At 39.3% G+C, this 21,421-nt stretch overlaps 1 protein-coding gene across 7 annotated transcripts in view; it reads right to left on the bottom strand.

Moving 5' to 3' along the window:
- The window catches only part of RCBTB2 (RCC1 and BTB domain containing protein 2), a 43,761-nt gene that overhangs the window by 16,452 nt on the left and 5,888 nt on the right, over nt 1–21,421 (bottom strand). For 2 of the 7 annotated variants that reach the window (XM_036831486.1, XM_036831488.1), the window contains exons 2-10: nt 18,539–18,638; nt 11,396–11,463; nt 10,093–10,143; nt 5,509–5,664; nt 5,132–5,282; nt 2,389–2,555; nt 1,445–1,603; nt 1,220–1,327; nt 19–161 (exon numbers count right to left, since the gene is read on the bottom strand). In XM_036831486.1, the coding sequence (XP_036687381.1) occupies nt 19–161; nt 1,220–1,327; nt 1,445–1,603; nt 2,389–2,555; nt 5,132–5,282; nt 5,509–5,664; nt 10,093–10,143; nt 11,396–11,449 (989 nt within the window). In that variant the 5' untranslated portion in view covers nt 11,450–11,463; nt 18,539–18,638. The remainder of the gene's footprint in view (nt 1–18; nt 162–1,219; nt 1,328–1,444; nt 1,604–2,388; nt 2,556–5,131; nt 5,283–5,508; nt 5,665–10,092; nt 10,144–11,395; nt 11,464–18,538; nt 18,639–21,421) is intronic. The other 5 variants (XM_036831489.1, XM_036831490.1, XM_036831485.1 and 2 more) reach the window with 3 other exon arrangements.

The following is a 21,421-nucleotide window of genomic DNA, read 5'->3' as shown; positions in this document are numbered from 1 at the left end:
TGAAAATGCATATATTACCTGTCCTTTTCCACAACAACAGGAGTAGGGTAGGACTGGTTACTTTTATTGCCAGTGCCCAACTGGCCATAAGAATTTGCGCCCCAAGCATACACTTGACCTTCATCTGTTAATACTAATGTGTGTGCATAGCCACAGGCAACCTGGAAAGAGAAAAACCAAATCCACTCAGGCCTACAAACAGAAAGAAACATGTTTCACAAGATACGTAAAGAATCAAAAAATGAAAAAAAAAAAAAAAAAGAAAAGAAAAAAGGGAAGAGGCAGTCTGCCAGAGAGGCAGGCATTAAGTTAACCAACATCCCTCCAGATCTAGCTTAGGCCCCGTGTGTGGTGTAAACTGCAGTGAGATCAACATGAGTCCTTCAGTGACAAGAGTGCAGTTTATTCACCTTTAATACGGCATTCATTATGCTCACAGAGATCAAGTGGTGTGAAGTGAATAAGAAATAGATGCTTCTATTTTTTAAGAATTATTTTCTCCTTTTATTATAAAAGTAAAAGATGTTCAATGTGAAAAAAATATAGGAAAATATAATTATGAAAGTCATCTCAAGATCTGGATTTTTTTCTATTTATATATAAATATAGAGATATGCACTGATAGCTTTTTAAAAAAATGATCATATCTGTATAAGCAGTCCTGTATCTTTCTTTTTACTTAACATTGCATATAGCATTATTTCCCTACCATTAAAAATCCTTTGTAAGCATCATTTCTGTTAATATAGATTTAGTATTGATATTAATTTATTTAACCATTAACTTACTGTTTGATTAGACAAATTGTGCTACTATTATTTGTTATCAATTCTTTTTTCTTTTGCTATATCTTTACTATACCTTCTGCAAGTCACTTTCTCTTTGGTTCCTTAGGATAATGCCCTAGATTTAAGTAGAATTACAGATCAAAGGGTATGAATATTTTTAAGCCTCTTGATACATACTGCCAAAGTTTCCTTGGAAAAGATGATAAAAATTTACATCCCAACAGCTATGTATGAGAGTGCACTGGAAATATAAATTTTCTGATAAACATCTACAACTAAATTCAGGAAAAGAACTTTAACCTTTACTTCAGTCAAGATAGCCAAGCAGCTTACCTTTTCATCCTGCTAAGATAACTGAGTTTTTAGTACATTGGTATCTTTGCCCCCGTAGCCTTAAAAACAGGCAGCATGTGAACCAACAGTGGACGTACCCGCTGGACACGAATGCCTTGCAAAGCTGCTACCCTACAGGGGGTTGGCTGGTTACCGCTGCTGCCGAGTCCCAGCTGCCCGTTTCCATTGTAACCCCAGACATAGACCTGAGAGAAGATGAGAGACTCAATGCCCACGAAAGACGAAAAGAAGCATTCCATGTCGGTATGACACTGAGAAGGCAGACAGGCTTTTTTAAGCAACAAAGGAAATAACTTTCTTACCTCCCCAGTGTTCACCACTGCCATGGAGCACATCTGCCCACAGGCTATGTTCACAACTACTTTATTCTGTAAGCAGCCCGTGACTCTTCGAGGGATCGGCTGATTAGCTGTTGATGCAGACCCTACCTGCCCGGAGTTATTATAACCCCAGGCAAATACCTATTTGAAAGAAGAGATCAATAAATGAAACACACTAATATATAAAGTGTCTCAATTGGCACTTACGGTGCCTCATCTTTGCCCTCAAAATGCCTGATATCCATAAATGCTCACAACACAGGCAGGGAGGTTTTCATAGAACGCATTCTTACAAAATGTATTACTTTATTTTTCTTTTAAGATTTTTTTGATGTGGACCATTTTTAAAGTCTTTATTGAATTTGTTACAATATTGCTTCTGTTTTATGTTTTGGTTTTTTGGCCACGAGGCACGTGGGATCTTAGCTCCCCGACCAGGGATCAAAACCCGCACCCCCTGCATTGGAAGGCAAAGTCTTAACCACTGGACCGCCCAGGAAGTCCCAACGCATATTACTTCATAAAATTAGGTTACTGGCATTTACCTACACAAACAGCAATGATTATAATCAAATAGCATATAATCCTTATAAAATTTATATCTACTTTGCTTCAGCCGTATTTTCCAGCATTTGGGGATTTTTCTTTTTGCAAATAACCCCCTTGAGTATAGCAACATAGAAGTAACAATACATCCTTTTAAATTTTGCAGTTATAGAAATCCTTACTACATACAGGCATACTTCATAATATAAACACCATGACTATGAACTGCTAACAAGAGTTAAGACTGAATTTGAGGTAGGTGGTTATTTTAATCAAATGATCATATTTCCAGGACTGCTACAGGAATCTATATAATCGTACTGAAATTAAAATCTTATTGAAATCTTATGATCAGTGAGATTTATGCCGACGATTCTCACCTCTCCATCAGATGTTAGCACCAAAGAATGGTAAGACCCACAGGCCACTTCAATGACTTGTTTGTCTGACAAATTAGTAGAGATATGACAGGGCACTAGACCATGATTAGTTGTCCCATTGCCCAGCTGACTGTAACCATTGTGACCCCAGGTAAAGACTTCTCCTTCTGAAAAGAAAAAGAAACATAACCAACTTTCAAAACGTCTATTCTTATATGAAAATATATATATTACACACTTCCACAAAAGGAAACTAAAACTTCATATGCAAAAGCTAATCAACTTCCCTATTCCACAGAACTCATTTTATAAAAGAATACATTTGGAAAGTTTAACTACATTCTACCTCAAAGCAACAAGACGAAATTTAAATGGATGCAGTTATAATAGCTGGAAGATAGGTTTTTAATAAACAACAGAGAAAAGGCTGCTAAGAGTAAGAGGAAAAAAAAAAAAAAAAAAAGATTGAAATTCAAAAGACTGTAAGGTCATTTAACTTCTCTGAACCTTAATTTCCTTATCTATAAAATGATCTCCAGGGCTTCCCTGGTGGCGCAGTGGTTGAGAATCTGCCTGCTAATGCAGGGGACACGGGTTCGAGCCCTGGTCTGGGAAGATCCCACATGCCAAGGAGCAACTGGGCCCGTGAGCCACAACTACTGAGCCTGCGCATCTGGAGCTTGTGCTCCGCAACAAGAGAGGCCGCGATAGTGAGAGGCCCGCGCACCGCGATGAAGAGTGGCCCCCGCTTGCCGCAACTAGAGAAAGCCCTTGCACAGAAACGAAGACCCAACACACCCAAAAATAAATAAATAAATAAATAAATAAATAATAAAAATAAAGGAATTCCTTTAAAAAAAAAAAAAAAAATGATCTCCAAGTTAACTTTTTGAATCTTTGTTATATTACTTATTGTGCAGTATAATACATATTCAGAAAAGTTCTTAAAATATATACACAGTTTTATAAATAATTACAAAGTACACATCCATGTACTACCACTCAAGTCAAGAAATATAATCTTATGATCACCCCAAAAGACCCCCACATATACATCCTGGATGACAGGATTTAGTCTTTCTTGGTTTTGAACTTAACATAAATGGAATAATACAGTATATACTCCTTTCATCTGTATTTTTCTACCATATTGTCTCTTTGTGCTACATTCCAGATAATTTCTTCTGATCTATCTTCCAGTTTATTAAGTTTATCTTGCTGTGTTCAAACTGCTGCAAAACTTGTCCACTGATTTTTTCATTTTGATAATTATATTGTTTATTTGGTTCTCTTTCAAGTCTTCTATGACCTCTTCAGGTATCTTCAAGCTCATTTTTTATTTTTTCAAACATAATAACTACAGCCATCTTATAAGTGGTGTCTGGTAATTCTAATATCTGATATTTAGTAGTTGTTTTTTCGCTGTCTTTTTTGCAGGTTCTTATTCAGGGTGCCTTGTTTCCTTGTACCTGGTTGTCTTTGACTATGTGCTACTAATTGCCATTGAAAAATTATTTTTTGATGGCATTATATTCCTTCAGGCCTAGAATGAAGGTACTTTCATCTAGAAAGAATTTGCATTAACTTCTCTCATGTTCTTAAGGCACTTTAAAGGTACCTCTTTAATAAATCCAAGGCTTGAGATTTCTTGGACCATCCAATCTAAGGTGAATTGGAATACAAATCCATGGATACAACACCTCAGGGAGAGGTTTTCTTTCTTTTTTTTCTCCTTGCTTTGCTCAGAGCCAAGGAATTCTTCTGTTGAGTCCCTTAGAGATGAAAGAAATGACTCATCCTTGCCCTAAGAGTGTAGCCCTTTGTGGTCCCAGCCTAACATGTGAGGTCTTTGACTTGTGACCCCTTCACCTCATAAGTACATCAGACCACAACACTGTTTAAGTGCATAGGCAGATGGCTTTAAGGCAAAATTAGCTTCAAGGTCCCCTCTAACTTCTTAGTTCATACTTTCTCTTAAATATGTTTGGTCTAATAATTCCTTTCTGCCTTATCAGTGTTCTGATGCTTTTAGAAAATTTTTAAAAATATTTTATCTAGAATTTGTATTTGTTTTCAGTGCAGAAATGGTGTGAATAATCCAGCCTGCTACTACTGGCAACCAAAAATCCCTAAAACTTATTTTTAAAACGTGAAATAAATATACGAGAGTATTTATAAAATTTATTTTCCATTTAAAGAACACTAATAAAATGAATACCCAGCTTGAGGGAAACTCTAAGGTATGTTTTAATTATGTTGTCTTATCAGTCTGAATGCATGAAATAGCCATGAGAATATTTCATTCCTTATACTACTAATACCAACTAGAGCCATCAGTCACTGTTTAAAGTCAGGATCACAGAACGCCAAGGGTTAGAGGGGATCTTGGAATCTAGCTTTCATCGCTCTGTTCATAGATCAAGAATCTCAAGTTCAAAAAGTCCTGAGTGAGTTCAGCATTCTAATGCAAAATAATTACACATAGAAACAAAAGGAGTTTACTGGGCTTATCGCACTGTCATTCTTACACCCAAAGTGCCAATGACTGCTAGATTCCATCTGCTACATTATCTTACTTTGATATTGATATTGATATTTCATATTGTCCAAAGCACAGTCAAGTTCCCAGGGCAGAGTCAGAAAGCCAATCAAAAAGTATGTTCTCAGTGTAAGGGGTGGTCCTAGTCTTGTTTCTCCACAAAGAAAGCAACGGCTAAAATTCCACCCTGTGTTCCTAGGTTACCTGCTGTTGCAAGGACAACATGTGGACCACTCCCATAGCTGAGGCAGGCAATTTTTTTGCCACTTAAAGACTCCAGTTTCCGAGGTTCAATGGTGCTCTGGACATCACCTAATCCCAAACAGCCACAGCAGTTTGTGCCAAGCACAAAAATCTGTGGGAAAAACCAAAGTTAGTTCAAGCAGTTCTATTTCTGACAAACCTGTACATTCAAACAGGCACAGTTCCCCTAGGAAAACTGCTTCATTATTTAATAAATAAGAATCTACTCTCCGTGCATTTTTTTTTTACCTTAATTCCTTCCTTAACTCCTTAGTTCCCCCAAGATCTTCAATTCAGCAAATCCGTTACTGAAAATATAATTTTTTCTTCAACATTACCTCATCATTTACTGTAGTATATAAAACTTCATTGCCAGCGCTGCCAAAGACACAGGCCTGACGAACTAACTGCAGTTCTTCCTCAGAACAAAGGGAGAAAATTGGCCACTTTCCCACATCTAACATCTTCAAAGATGACAGAGTAGCCTGTACTGGCTGAAAAAGAATTTAAAAAAAAAAGTAAATAAAATAAATATATATATATATTGACTAATAATAAAAAATACATTTTCTTTGCCCCCTTCATTTCTGTAGACGAGTTAGCATTGGTTTGAGGAGGAACAAACCCTATCTATTTTGGGAACTGCCTTTACAAGCTTGACTGCTTCAGGACCACTCTCACTGCAACCAAGAGCCAGAGGTCCTGGATGGAATCAGATCTCACCTATTAATTTTCCTCAAGGACACAGGAATCATCCAAGGCTGAACTTTGGGGAGGTGAATGTCTGGCAAGCACTTTCAGTGTCTGTTATGTCTTAAATGTAGCTCTGGAAACTAAGCTGCTTGTGAAAGCAGGAAAAAAGTGAGAAGACTGCTGTTTCATCTGCTGCCTAAGTCTTAGCAAAACAAGTCCTTGGGAAAGAACAATGCCAAAGGTGACACCAAGGAAAAAGTCCCAGAAGGTTTCAGTTCACGGGTCGGTTCTGACCATTCAGTTTGAGCAACTGGTGGGTTCCCTCATCCCCCCACTCAGATTTGGGGATTGGTAGGACAAAAACACCCAGAAAGTACATGTATTCGTTTGCTACGACTGCTGTAACAAAGTACCAAAAATTGAGTGGCTTAAACAACAGAACTTTATCTTCTCACAGTTCTGGAGGCTAGAAGTTCAGAGTCAAGGTATCACCTGGTCTGGTTCCTCCTAAGGGTTGTAAGGGGAAGATCTGTCAGGCCTCTCCCCTCGGCTTGCAGACGGCCAAATTCTCCCTGTGTCTCTCACATCATCTTCCCTCACATGCGTCTGTCTCTGTGTCTAAATTTCCCCTTTTTTATAAGGATCCCAGTCATGCTGGATTAGGTCACCCTCATGACCTCATCTTAACTAAACGATTTACATCTGCAGTGACCCCATTTCCAAAAAAGGTCACCTTCGAAAATAAAGGGGTATCTTAGTCAATTTGCTAAACCAAAACACCATAGACTGGGTGGATTATAAACAACAAAAATTTATTTTTTATAGTTCTGGAGGCTGGGAAGTCCGAGATCAAGGTGCCAGCATGATCATGTTCTGATGAAGGTGCCCTTCCTGGTTCAGAGCCGGAGTCTTCTCACTGTGTCCTCTCGTGCTGCAAAGGGCTCAGGGTCTCTCTGGAGCCCCTTTTATAAAGCACTAATCCCATTCATGAGGTTTCTCCCCTCAGGACTTAAACAATTCTTGAAGGCCCCACCTTCTAATACCATCACCTTTGGGGGTTAGGATTTCAACATATGAATTTGGGGGGGATACAATCAAATCCACAACAGGATGCATTAAGATCATGAACATCTGCACTCCCATAAGAGCATTCAACGTGGACATGATAAAGCTGTTTTTATTTATTTATTTTTTATGGCTGCATTGGGTCTTTGTTGCTGTGCACAGCAAGCAGGGGCTACTCTTCGTTGCAGTGCGTGGGCTTCTTATTGCGTTGGCTTCTCTTGTTGCAGAGCATGGGCTCTATGCACGTGGGCTTCAGTAGTTGTGGCACGCAGGCTCCGTAGTTGTGGCTCACGGGCTCTAGAGCGCAGGCTCAGTAGTTGTGGCACATGGGCTTAGTTGCTCCACAGCATGTGGGATCTTCCTGGACCCAGGATCGAACCTGTGTCCCCTGCATTGGCAGGCAGATTCTTAACCACTGCACCACCAGGGAAGTCCCAATAAAGTTGTTTTAAAGAGAGCTTTTACTTATTTGCTACACTGGAAACATTTTTACTTACATACTTTTCAACTTCCAAAAATTTTTAAGATTATAATAAAATGCATAAATAGCCAACATGCCTATCAAATGGCATGTCTAGCCATTTCCCTCAATAATCACCAAACTCTAGCTTAATTTAAGGGAGCAAAGGATTTTCTACGCCCTACCTTTCCCATCAGATATTAAATCAGTCTTACCAGATATATGTCTAGTAGAGAGCAGATCAGACTAGCTACTTATTTTTTTTTTAATTATTTATTTATTTATTTATTTATGGCTGTGTTGGGTCTTCACTTCTGTGCGAGGGCTTTCTCTAGTTGCGGCAAGCGGGGGCCACTCTTCATCGCGGTGCGCGGGCCCTCTCACTGTCGCGGCCTCTCTTGTTGCGGAGCACAGGCTCCAGACGCGCAGGCTCAGTAGTTGTGGCTCACGGGCCTAGTGGCTCCGCGGCATGTGGGATCTTCCCGGACCAGGGCTCGAACCTGTGTCCCCTGCATTGGCAGGCAGATTCTCCACCACTGCGCCACCAGGGAAGCCCCTAGCTACTTATTTTAGAAAGGATATTTGTGCTTTCCACCTTAGGAGTCAGGGGAAAAAATTATTTATTTATCCATTCATTCATTCATTCATTCATTTATAGGACTTGGCTCACAAGATTAGGAGGCTCAGAAGTCCTATGTCTGCATTTGTAAACTGGAGACCCAGGAAAGCTGGTGGAATAATTCAATCCGAATCCAAAGGCCTGAGAACCAGAGGAGACAATGATGTAAATCCCAGTCTGAGGGCAGAGGATGAAATGAGATGTCCCAGGTAAATCAACGAAGCAGGAAAAAAGGGATGGATTCTTCCTTCCTCTGCCTTTTGTTCCATTCAGGTTCTCAACAGATTGCATGATACCCACCCACACCAGGAAGAGCCACCCATTTACTGAGTCCACCAGTTCCAGTGCTATTCTCATCTGGAACCAGCCTCACAGACACACCCAGAGACGATGTTTAACCTGGGCACCAGGGGCCCACTCAAGCTGACATGTAAAGTTAACTAACTATGTGAAGACACACAGTGAAGTAGGAGGCAGAGACTGGAGTGATGCAGCTATATGTCCTGGAACACCAAGGATGCTGGGAGCCCCCAAGAAGCTGCAGGCTTCTTCCCTCAAGCCTTCAGAGAGCGTGGCCCTGCTGACACCTTGATTTCAGACTTCTGGCCTCCAGAACTGTCAGAGAATAGATTTCTGTGGTTTTAAACCACCTGGTTTGTGGTACTTCATTAGGGCAGAAACGAATACTAAGAAACTAACACAGAGGGGAAGCAGTTTGTCACTGCTAACAGCATCACCCTCAGTGAGTGGCATAGCCTGAACCAGGGGAAGCTCCCCTAATGCCAAATCTGACCACTTCCCCCCATGACACCACCAAACTGTAAGACCCTGTCTGGAGAATGATGTCTTCTATTATCTTTTGAGCAGCACCTAAGGCCACTGTGGGGCTAATGACAGAATCCTGTTGTTACCTTTTAGTCTAAGCTTCTACTTTAAATTACCCACCTCCTTATATTATGAAGGAATCTTATTTTCTGTGAGGTGTTCATTTTAATATTTTTTTCCTATTTAAGTCTATAATTTTCAGAAAGAACAATGTTTGGGATGTGGCATCAAACTTTTCATGTAGACGTGCTAACGTGCTAGTTAAAAGAGTTCTTACATATTATTTCTAATCTTCCCAAGTGTAGGACATACACATTCCTATCCTCATTTTACATATGAGGAACCTGAGGGCCAGAGAGACTGAGAAATACTCCAAGATCACCAGCTTCTCAGTGGGTAAGCCAGATTTCTTTCCACAAATCATCTGTTGCTAAGTAAAAAGTTCACATAAAAAGTGCTAACTCCTGGCAGGCCTAGTGTTTGTTTGCATTTGTAGGGCTTTGGCTGTTGTGCTCATGAAGTCCTTCATGAACAGGGCAGTAATGCCCACCGTGGGTTGTCTTCCTTCATGGAGCTCACAATTTAATAGAAAACAAATAATTACAATATAACCTAAATACAACAGGTGTGAATACATTGCTTTTTAAATCTCTGCCAGAAGGTAGAGATTTTTACTTCAAAAATTCATGTTTCTAAGTCTGCAGGGAAACTTCTTCATAGGGAACCAATGACTTCATTTATGAAATGCACATGTTTATACTTTTTTGAAGTAAATATTTAATACCAGTCTCCAGGAATTGAGTATCTTCTCTCACAGAAGAAAAATACATTCTTCTGTCTGGCATAATCTTGAGCATATATAGTTATACACATTGTACATACTGTATACATATGTACATATATATAGCATATATGTATACTCTGTATATATATACATTGCATATAGTAAGAGTGTACATAACATAAGGATGCACACACTTTAGGAGCCTCAATCACACCACAGCCAGCCTGCATGATAGCAGGCGTCTCCGCAGAAGGCACCCAACTACCTCTGGGCCCAACTATTCAGTAAGGGACTGGCTGAGTAGGAGCCAAGGGTGGGCAATAAAAAAACTGTAGGGGAAAAAAGCACTACCAGGGAGCGAGAGCTTGGCAACATACGTCATCAAGATCGTGTCCCCGGAATTTGCATCCTAGCTTGGAGCCTCGTTCCTGCACTTGTCACCAGCATAGGTGAGAATTAACCCCAGGCCAGCTTACCTTCGCTACTTTGCTCACATCCAAGCCACCTCTCTCATCTTTCACTGGCATCTGTTTGGGAAATGCAAAGCAGTAAAATTTTAATATTAGCTCAAGGAAAACATAATTAAGGAAATACATCTCCATAAAGTTAGAGACCAAAATGCATTGTTATCATTCCTTTGAGTGTGTGCTCCCTGTATTAACTCTGCTTCTCCATCCGTATGAAGAACCAAGTGGATTATGATACTTCATTTAACTATGGACAACTATTAAGTTGTCACAATTCAATTTAAAATACCGCATATAAAAACAGAATTAAAATCACATGTTGGGCACGCCTAGCAAAAAAAAAAAAAATTCTTAAAGAACAACAGCCAACACCTCACATTTTGAGAATTTCCTGGCAGCATAACACCATGTAATACAGTAATTTCTTTGCTAATTCCATGAGTCTTTTATTTTACAAAATCTGTTCCCAGAAAAAAATAATGAAAATTTCTATGAACATTCTATAAGCCTTTCAGGTTCTATACATTGCTTTTGTAAGCTACTTTCCTACAGGAGCTCACAAATGAGCACTTCAAGTCAGCACGCGGCAATACTATGGTTCAGGTTCAGAAGCTGTGCTGTTTTTGTACACGACGCTGGCTGTGATGATGATTTACATCTTTTACTGGATTTTGACCATATTTTATTTTTTAAAAAGTGGAAAACAGAAAAATGAAAGTTAATGGTGGCAGTTAATATGAAGCTGTCAACAGTGAAGAGCAGATATTTTGTAAAGTTAATAAAATCAACAGAAGATAAGAGATCGATGTGCATGCTGAGAGATGTGAAACTTTTAACATCAATTGGACGCTGACCGGACCTAAGCTGGCTGACTGTAATATTCAGATGTGATGGAAACGAAATAAAGAATATCTGCGATGAATTAAGAACATGCCATCTAAGATTAAGTATTTTGTAATTTTTTAAAAATCTCTGGCAGTGGAGCGAACATTGTTCAACTCAGACCCTTTTGCAGGACAGCATTTTCTGTGAAAGTAGGGGTGGTGTGGCTCCTCATCCAGCTCAGACGTCACCGCCTCTGGGAACCCTTTCTCTACTCCCCAGACGATCCCCAGAGTCCCGTGCTGGTCCCTCTGGCATTCTCTACACCCATAGCAGTGATCGGCCAGCATCTTAGGCACTATACTGAGAGCCCTTCAAAGACAGACACTAACTATCTCATTGATCTTCCTACTGGATGACCAACAGAGGTTTGATGAAGTATGTTTTATGTGACAGAAAATACATGCTCCAAGGGCATGATTTTTCTAACCTTGCCACTTTTTCCATAGAGAAGGAAAAGTTCTTCTTCCATATGGTCTTCCATGGTCCTGTGCAGTCCTTGGGGAAAAAGCATGTGGTAAAATCAATATCCCACACGTCGAGTGAAACTGGGCAGGTTAAAGTTACTTTACTTCTAATTAACAGAGAAAATAAGCTAAGCTCAAATATGGTGAAGGGAAAATAAGGGAATTAAGTTTGGGGCATGGGAGTTAAACAGCTGTAAAACCCAAAAGATGTTTTAACTGTTGTTCTCCTATGAGAATCCTCCTGCTGAGGTGTGGAAAAATCATCCCAGGATAAACCCTATACTCTTAAATCTATTAGGGAATGAGTAGAAAATTTTCATTTCAGAGTTGACTTCCTATAGATAAGAAAAAATAAATTTTAGACCTTGGTCAAATTTCCCCTGGGATTGGAAAGTTCCAAATCACTGTGAAGAGTAGACTTATCAATTCTCAGCTCTACTGAAGAGTGTATGATTTGCTAAGGGGGAGGGAGGGGGGTAATGAATGAAAAGGATAAAAGGACGAAAGAATGAATGAACAAATGTGACTTGTTGCCTTAACAAAAAATCTGAAACAACAGCCATCAAGTATGTAGCTATAGCACTGAACGCGCTTGCCTTAATAATCCAGCTCCACAATGACTACCTTCTACCACATACAAGTATGTAGCTATAGCACTGAACGCGCTTGCCTTAATAATCCAGCTCCACAATGACTACCTTCTACCACATACAAGTATGTAGCTATAGCACTGAACGCGCTTGCCTTAATAATCCAGCTCCACAATGACTACCTTCTACCACATACAAGTATGTAGCTATAGCACTGAACGCGCTTGCCTTAATAATCCAGCTCCACAATGACTACCTTCTACCACATACAAGTATGTAGCTATAGCACTGAATGCGCTTGCCTTAATAATCCAGCTCCACAATGACTACCTTCTACCACATACAAGTATGTAGCTATAGCACTGAACGCGCTTGCCTTAATAATCCAGCTCCACAATGACTACCTTCTACCACATACAAGTATGTAGCTATAGCACTGAACGCGCTTGCCTTAATAATCCAGCTCCACAATGACTACCTTCTACCACATACAAGTATGTAGCTATAGCACTGAACGCGCTTGCCTTAATAATCCAGCTCCACAATGACTACCTTCTACCACATACAAGTATGTAGCTATAGCACTGAATGCGCTTGCCTTAATAATCCAGCTCCACAATGACTACCTTCTACCACATACAAGTATGTAGCTATAGCACTGAACGCGCTTGCCTTAATAATCCAGCTCCACAATGACTACCTTCTACCACATACAAGTATGTAGCTATAGCACTGAACGCGCTTGCCTTAATAATCCAGCTCCACAATGACTACCTTCTACCACATACAAGTATGTAGCTATAGCACTGAACGCGCTTGCCTTAATAATCCAGCTCCACAATGACTACCTTCTACCACATACAAGTATGTAGCTATAGCACTGAACGCGCTTGCCTTAATAATCCAGCTCCACAATGACTACCTTCTACCACATACAAGTATGTAGCTATAGCACTGAATGCGCTTGCCTTAATAATCCAGCTCCACAATGACTACCTTCTACCACATACAAGTATGTAGCTATAGCACTGAACGCGCTTGCCTTAATAATCCAGCTCCACAATGACTACCTTCTACCACATACAAGTATGTAGCTATAGCACTGAACGCGCTTGCCTTAATAATCCAGCTCCACAATGACTACCTTCTACCACATACAAGTATGTAGCTATAGCACTGAACGCGCTTGCCTTAATAATCCAGCTCCACAATGACTACCTTCTACCACATACAAGTATGTAGCTATAGCACTGAACGCGCTTGCCTTAATAATCCAGCTCCACAATGACTACCTTCTACCACATACAAGTATGTAGCTATAGCACTGAACGCGCTTGCCTTAATAATCCAGCTCCACAATGACTACCTTCTACCACATACAAGTATGTAGCTATAGCACTGAATGCGCTTGCCTTAATAATCCAGCTCCACAATGACTACCTTCTACCACATACAAGTATGTAGCTATAGCACTGAACGCGCTTGCCTTAATAATCCAGCTCCACAATGACTACCTTCTACCACATACAAGTATGTAGCTATAGCACTGAATGCGCTTGCCTTAATAATCCAGCTCCACAATGACTACCTTCTACCACATACAAGTATGTAGCTATAGCACTGAACGCGCTTGCCTTAATAATCCAGCTCCACAATGACTACCTTCTACCACATACAAGTATGTAGCTATAGCACTGAATGCGCTTGCCTTAATAATCCAGCTCCACAATGACTACCTTCTACCACATACAAGTATGTAGCTATAGCACTGAATGCGCTTGCCTTAATAATCCAGCTCCACAATGACTACCTCCTACCACATACAAGTATGTAGCTATAGCACTGAACGCGCTTGCCTTAATAATCCAGCTCCACAATGACTACCTTCTACCACATACAAGTATGTAGCTATAGCACTGAACGCGCTTGCCTTAATAATCCAGCTCCACAATGACTACCTTCTACCACATACAAGTATGTAGCTATACCACTGAACGCGCTTGCCTTAATAATCTAGCTCCACAATGACTACCTTCTACCACATACAAGTATGTAGCTATAGCACTGAACGCGCTTGCCTTAATAATCCAGCTCCACAATGACTACCTTCTACCACATACAAGTATGTAGCTATAGCACTGAACGCGCTTGCCTTAATAATCCAGCTCCACAATGACTACCTCCTACCACATACAAGTATGTAGCTATAGCACTGAATGCGCTTGCCTTAATAATCCAGCTCCACAATGACTACCTTCTACCACATACAAGTATGTAGCTATAGCACTGAACGCGCTTGCCTTAATAATCCAGCTCCACAATGACTACCTTCTACCACATACAAGTATGTAGCTATAGCACTGAACGCGCTTGCCTTAATAATCCAGCTCCACAATGACTACCTTCTACCACATACAAGTATGTAGCTATAGCACTGAATGCGCTTGCCTTAATAATCCAGCTCCACAATGACTACCTTCTACCACATACAAGTATGTAGCTATAGCACTGAATGCGCTTGCCTTAATAATCCAGCTCCACAATGACTACCTTCTACCACATACAAGTATGTAGCTATAGCACTGAATGCGCTTGCCTTAATAATCCAGCTCCACAATGACTACCTTCTACCACATACAAGTATGTAGCTATAGCACTGAATGCGCTTGCCTTAATAATCCAGCTCCACAATGACTACCTTCTACCACATACAAGTATGTAGCTATAGCACTGAATGCGCTTGCCTTAATAATCCAGCTCCACAATGACTACCTCCTACCACATACAAGTATGTAGCTATAGCACTGAATGCGCTTGCCTTAATAATCCAGCTCCACAATGACTACCTTCTACCACATACAAGTATGTAGCTATAGCACTGAATGCGCTTGCCTTAATAATCCAGCTCCACAATGACTACCTTCTACCACATACAAGTATGTAGCTATAGCACTGAACGCGCTTGCCTTAATAATCCAGCTCCACAATGACTACCTTCTACCACATACAAGTATGTAGCTATAGCACTGAATGCGCTTGCCTTAATAATCCAGCTCCACAATGACTACCTTCTACCACATACAAGTATGTAGCTATAGCACTGAATGCGCTTGCCTTAATAATCCAGCTCCACAATGACTACCTTCTACCACATACAAGTATGTAGCTATAGCACTGAATGCGCTTGCCTTAATAATCCAGCTCCACAATGACTACCTTCTACCACATACAAGTATGTAGCTATAGCACTGAACGCGCTTGCCTTAATAATCCAGCTCCACAATGACTACCTTCTACCACATACAAGTATGTAGCTATAGCACTGAACGCGCTTGCCTTAATAATCCAGCTCCACAATGACTACCTTCTACCACATACAAGTATGTAGCTATAGCACTGAACGCGCTTGCCTTAATAATCCAGCTCCACAATGACTACCTCCTACCACATACAAGTATGTAGCTATAGCACTGAATGCGCTTGCCTTAATAATCCAGCTCCACAATGACTACCTTCTACCACATACAAGTATGTAGCTATAGCACTGAACGCGCTTGCCTTAATAATCCAGCTCCACAATGACTACCTTCTACCACATACAAGTATGTAGCTATAGCACTGAATGCGCTTGCCTTAATAATCCAGCTCCACAATGACTACCTTCTACCACATACAAGTATGTAGCTATAGCACTGAATGCGCTTGCCTTAATAATCCAGCTCCACAATGACTACCTTCTACCACATACAAGTATGTAGCTATAGCACTGAACGCGCTTGCCTTAATAATCCAGCTCCACAATGACTACCTTCTACCACATACAAGTATGTAGCTATAGCACTGAATGCGCTTGCCTTAATAAACCAGCTCCACAATGACTACCTTCTACCACATACAAGTACGTAGCTATAGCACTGAACGCGCTTGCCTTAATAATCCAGCTCCACAATGACTACCTTCTACCACATACAAGTATGTAGCTATAGCACTGAATGCGCTTGCCTTAATAAACCAGCTCCACAATGACTACCTTCTACCACATACAAGTATGTAGCTATAGCACTGAACGCGCTTGCCTTAATAATCCAGCTCCACAATGACTACCTTCTACCACATACAAGTATGTAGCTATAGCACTGAATGCGCTTGCCTTAATAATCCAGCTCCACAATGACTACCTTCTACCACATACAAGTAACAACAGAAGCAGCCCTATCAGATAATAGGCAGTATGTCTGGACTGTGGTTAAATCATTACACAGTTATCACTAAAAATAAATATGAATAAATATTCTCTCCCCTCAGAAGCAATTTAATGAAATCATGTTTAATAGTGTTGATATTCTGATTCATTAGGTTGGCTTCTATTTACTCAAATACAACCCATATTTCAAGTGCCTAACATGAGAACATTTTATCTAATACTACCTACAAGCAGCTAGAGCCTTGCAATAGATAAAAACAATAACCAAAACAAGGCTAAGTCTTAACAGTGTTCCTTATCGATGATTTATATTCACTTGAGGATACGGGTAAAATTCTGTTTTCTTCAGCTGTAAAAGGTCTCTCAGCATATAAGGAATAATAAATAATATACTCAGAATAATTATTACTCAAACTATGGCAATTAATACCAATCATTATTTCTAATGTTTGGAAAAGATATGCTTGTTGTGAAAAGGATCACTTAGACTTTTCTCACTTATAAATTTCTAAAACTTGATCTGGTTGCCAACATGGAAAAATAATTTCATGTGGCAGTTATTCCTATATCATCTGTCGTCTCTATTAATTTTCAAGCTCTTTAAGAGAGAGGACCATGACTCATTCATTGCTATAACTACCACAACACCTGGCTCAGAGTAGAACACAAGACATTCGTTGAAAGCATCTTCTGAATACAGCTTTTTGTAGATTGCAGACAGCCTATACTGGGGATTCTTCTCTTTTTTGCCTCATCTTAACTGGAAATACCTTTTCCATACCTGCCCCAAGTTTACTGGAATGAAAAATAAAAAGATAAGAGAGGGAAGAGAAGAAAGAGGAAGAGAAGAGAAAGTAGAAGAGTAGAGGAAGGGAATTCAAAGGCAAAAAAGGAAACAAACAAGAGAAGGAAAAGGGATCTAATTAGAGAAGTGACTGCCCCTCGCTGGACTTTAGGACCCCTTTGTGTCCCTAGCAGAAGGGAAATCTTGCTGATATGCTGAGATCACTGAACAGTAATCCTGGGGTTTGTTTTGTTTCATCTCCCCACCCCATCCCTCTACCATTGTAGGTAACCAATTTCACTGGTTTCTGGTTTCTTCTTCTGTTTCTTTTTGCAAAAATAAGCAGACATATGTATGTGTTTTTATTCCCCAATTCTTTCTTGTACAAAATATAGCATACTTTACATACCCTTTTGCAAGTTTTTTTTTTTTCACCTAACAATGTATCCTGGAGAGCACTCTATATCAGGTAATAGAAATTTTTTAACACCTGAATATCTTGGGTTTTTAAGGAGAAAAATAAATAGCTCTTTTCAGTGTCTTTGATCAGTTTCAAGTAGAGTAACTCTTTAAAAATTAGAATGGTGAAAATCAGGTCATTCCGTTTATTTGACTAATCAGGTTAAGACATAATTAATGTATGACATATGAAAATTACCATATTCAAAGAAATATCATTCAGTAAAATTCAATTAACACTAAATATAATATTAACATCATTTCATTTTTGTCAGTCAGAATGTCCTTGAAGATTTAAAAATGATTCATGATTAATTACTATTATACAGTTCTGTGAAAAAAATGATGTCAAAATCTGTAGCATTGTGGAAAATGGTTGGCTTTATTATTTTTTTTTTTTCCTTTTTTGGCTGTGCTGCACGGCTGGCTTGCGGGGATCTTAGTTCCCCGACCAGGGATTGAACCTGCAATCTCGGCAGTGAAATCACGGCATTCTAACCACTGGACCGCCAGGGAATTCCCTGGTTGGCTTTTTTTTAACATTATTCCAATGTGATACAAATAAAATAGAGAAAACTAGCTTTCCCAATTTGCACTACTTGAAGAATACAGTTTGCAGAATATATGTGAGGATTATAGTTATCTCATCCTGTTATCTATGTGATATCACCAGGCTGTTATTATAGCAATGTTATAGTAATATATCAACATATACTTCTTAAAAATCCATAATATGCATATAGAATACCACATCCATGATGTGATAAACATGAATTCTAAACAACAGCGACAATAATAACAGTTAAAATAAACAGTTACCCTGTGCCAAGCACTAAGTGCCTTATATTATCTCATTTAATCTTTACAATAGCCAAAAGAAACCGGTATAATCATTGCCTCTGTTTAATGGACATATTTCAATACTTTGACTAACAGTCACCAGTCAGTCAGGGTCAGAGCCAGGACTAATTCCAAAGTCCTTGCTCTTGGACCCTCCGCTGTAATGCAGGGATATTTTAAGTTTTCCCAACTGACTGTTTGGGAACATTCCCGCCAAAAATGTTTGTACCTGATTGTTTCTAAATTTCTGGAGCCCAGTATTCAGTCATCTTTAACCCTGTTCCTTCTAGATCCTTGTGAAGTTGTCATCTAGGGTAAGGTTAATGTGACTGAAAATGGAAATACATAAATAAATTCTATTAGAGAACAAAAGAAAAGGAAAAGAATATACCACCTTGAAACTTTAACAAGCCAGTATTTATCTGAGAAAAATACAGTTAAAAAATTGTATCAGCTCTATTTACTGTTAGAAAGTCAGCAGCAGAGGTGCTCAATTATAAAAAGAATTAATATTATAAAATATAACTTTCAGATATTGTATTTTATAAGTTTTGGGAAAGGGCTTCGACAACTTGGACGCTGAAACTTACAAAAAAACCACAACGTTTAATCTATAGTATTTCAACATAAAAAAATGCAAGGGAAACCATATGGAAAGGGAAAAACGCAAAATTTTCAAATTTTTGGAAGAAAGTATAGAAAACATCTTTATGACCTCAGGGCAGGGAAAGATTTCTTAAATGAGACACACAAGCATAAACCACAAAGGAAAGACTGGTAAATTTTACTACATTAAAGATGAAAACTTTGGCAAAATAAAAGACAACATGAACAAAGGGAAAAACATGCCACAGAATGGGAGAAGATATTTTCAGCGTATATAACTGATACCTAATTAGCATCCATAATATATAAAGAACACCTAAAAATTAGAACAAAAAAGACAATCCAATTTAGAAATGGACAAAGGATACACAGGCAATTCACAGAAGAAATTAACAAACATATCCATGGAATTTATCATGGAAATGTAATCACGATCAGATAGATCTCACCAATCAGATCGGCAAAATTAAAGGGGATAATACATAGTGTTTGTGAGGATGAAAATCAAAAGGCACACTCATATAGCTAGAAGGAATGTAGACTGGTACAATCACTTTTAGAGCAACTCAACAATATTTAGGCCAGAGCAGTGTCTTTCAATCTTTTTTGATACATATATGTACCTGAAACAAGAGTTTCAAAAAATAATTCTTACCCTTCCTATATGAGATGCTAAGGGATATCCTCTTTCCTATTTTTTTCTACTTTACATTATTCTGTTCTACCCTACCCTATTTTGTCCTTTTCTATTTCATTTTTTCAATGTTGGTTTCAGCCCACTAAGATAATTTCAATATCATTAATAAGTCATGTCTTGTAGTTTAGAAAACACTGGCCTAGATGAGCTCTAGTGCATATACAAAATTGTTTGCAATAGCAAAAAACTAGAAATAGTGGATAGAATTGATCAACAGGCTCCATCAACGGAATTTATAAACTGTGGAATGTGTATACCACACAGCAATTAAAATAAATTATCTAGAATCAACACAGGTAAGTCTCCAAAACAATTCTGATCAAAAATCACTAAGTCGGGCTTCCCTGGTGGTGCAGTGGTTGAGAATCTGCCTGCCAATGCAGGGGACACGGGTTCGAGCCCCGGTCTCGGAAGATCCCACATGCCGCGGAGCAACTGGGCCCGTGAGCCACAACTACTGAGCCTGCGCGTCTGGAGCCTGTGCTCCGCAACAAGAGAGGCCGCGATGGTGAGAGGCCCGCGCACCGCGATGAAGAGTGGCCCCCACTTGCCGCAACTAGAGAAAGCCCTCTCACAGAAACGAAGACCCAACACAGCCAAAAATAAATATAAGTAAATAAATAAATAAAAATTAAAAAAAAAAAATCACTAAGTCATAGAATGATGCATATGATACACTATTTGATAAAATTTTAAAACATGCAGAAAACAATACTACTTTAATGTGTAATGGATACTGACATACATATGGCTGGACTTTGATGGAAATGTTTCATGAGAAAGTTTTGACGGAGGTAATGCCAAAGGCAAAATTTGCCATGTAATTCTATCAATGAATTGGTGTGATTTGGCTTTTCCAATTGACAAGACAGTTTTCAAGATTTTAAGCTTAAGTTAACCATCTGAGTATGGGAGGATAAGGTTACCCAATATTAAGGAAAACAAAATTGTAGAATAAGAATACCACCATTCTAATACTGCCTTTACTGCGAACATAGGAATTCAATAGAGGCTTGATAATGACAACTCATAAACCACAATTTCTTTCACCGTCGGTAAAATAAAATTTTACCAACACCATAGGAAGATAATAACTCAATAACATAGAAAAAGTACAGTATCTTAAATGCCATGGAAGAAAAATATGAAATAGAAAAAAGTGTATCAGAATGTGTTTTTTACTTCTTGTCTTAATCTGCTTACAAATTTCCCCCTTTTCTGCACAGGAGGGAGACCCAGGGCAGAGGCTGGCATTTGTATTGGGAAGCTCTTCTTCATAGTGACAGTGTCATGGCATAAGATCATCCCATATGATACGTACTGTATGTTGCTTTGTTTTTTTTCCTTACATGTGTTTTGGGATACATAACTTGGCTCATATATATACTTATTTACTCACATTAAAAAGTGCCTTGGGGCTTCCCTGGTGGCCCAGTGGTTGAGAATCTGCCTGCCGATGCAGGGGACACGGGTTCGAGCCCTGGTCCGGGAAGATCCCACATGCCGCGGAGCAACTAGGCCCGTGACCCACAACTACTGAGCCTGCGCATCTGGAGCTTGTGCTCCGCAACAAGAGAGGCCGCGACAGTGAGAGGCCCGCACACCGTGATGAAGAGTGGCCCCCGCTCGCCGCAACTAGAGAAAGCCCTCGCACAGAAACGAAGACCCAACACAGCCAAAAATAAATTAATTAATTAATTAAAAAAAAAAAAAGTGCCTTGTGTTTTGAAAAGTAGTTTCTTATGCATTTCCTCATTTTGTTTAAATGTAATAAAAAGAACTATGTTATTATAGAATCTTACTGTACTG

Source organism: Balaenoptera musculus, chromosome 18 (assembly GCF_009873245.2).
Source record: "Balaenoptera musculus isolate JJ_BM4_2016_0621 chromosome 18, mBalMus1.pri.v3, whole genome shotgun sequence".
Taxonomy (NCBI): domain Eukaryota; kingdom Metazoa; phylum Chordata; class Mammalia; order Artiodactyla; family Balaenopteridae; genus Balaenoptera; species Balaenoptera musculus.
This window is presented reverse-complemented; position numbering and strand designations above follow the sequence as displayed.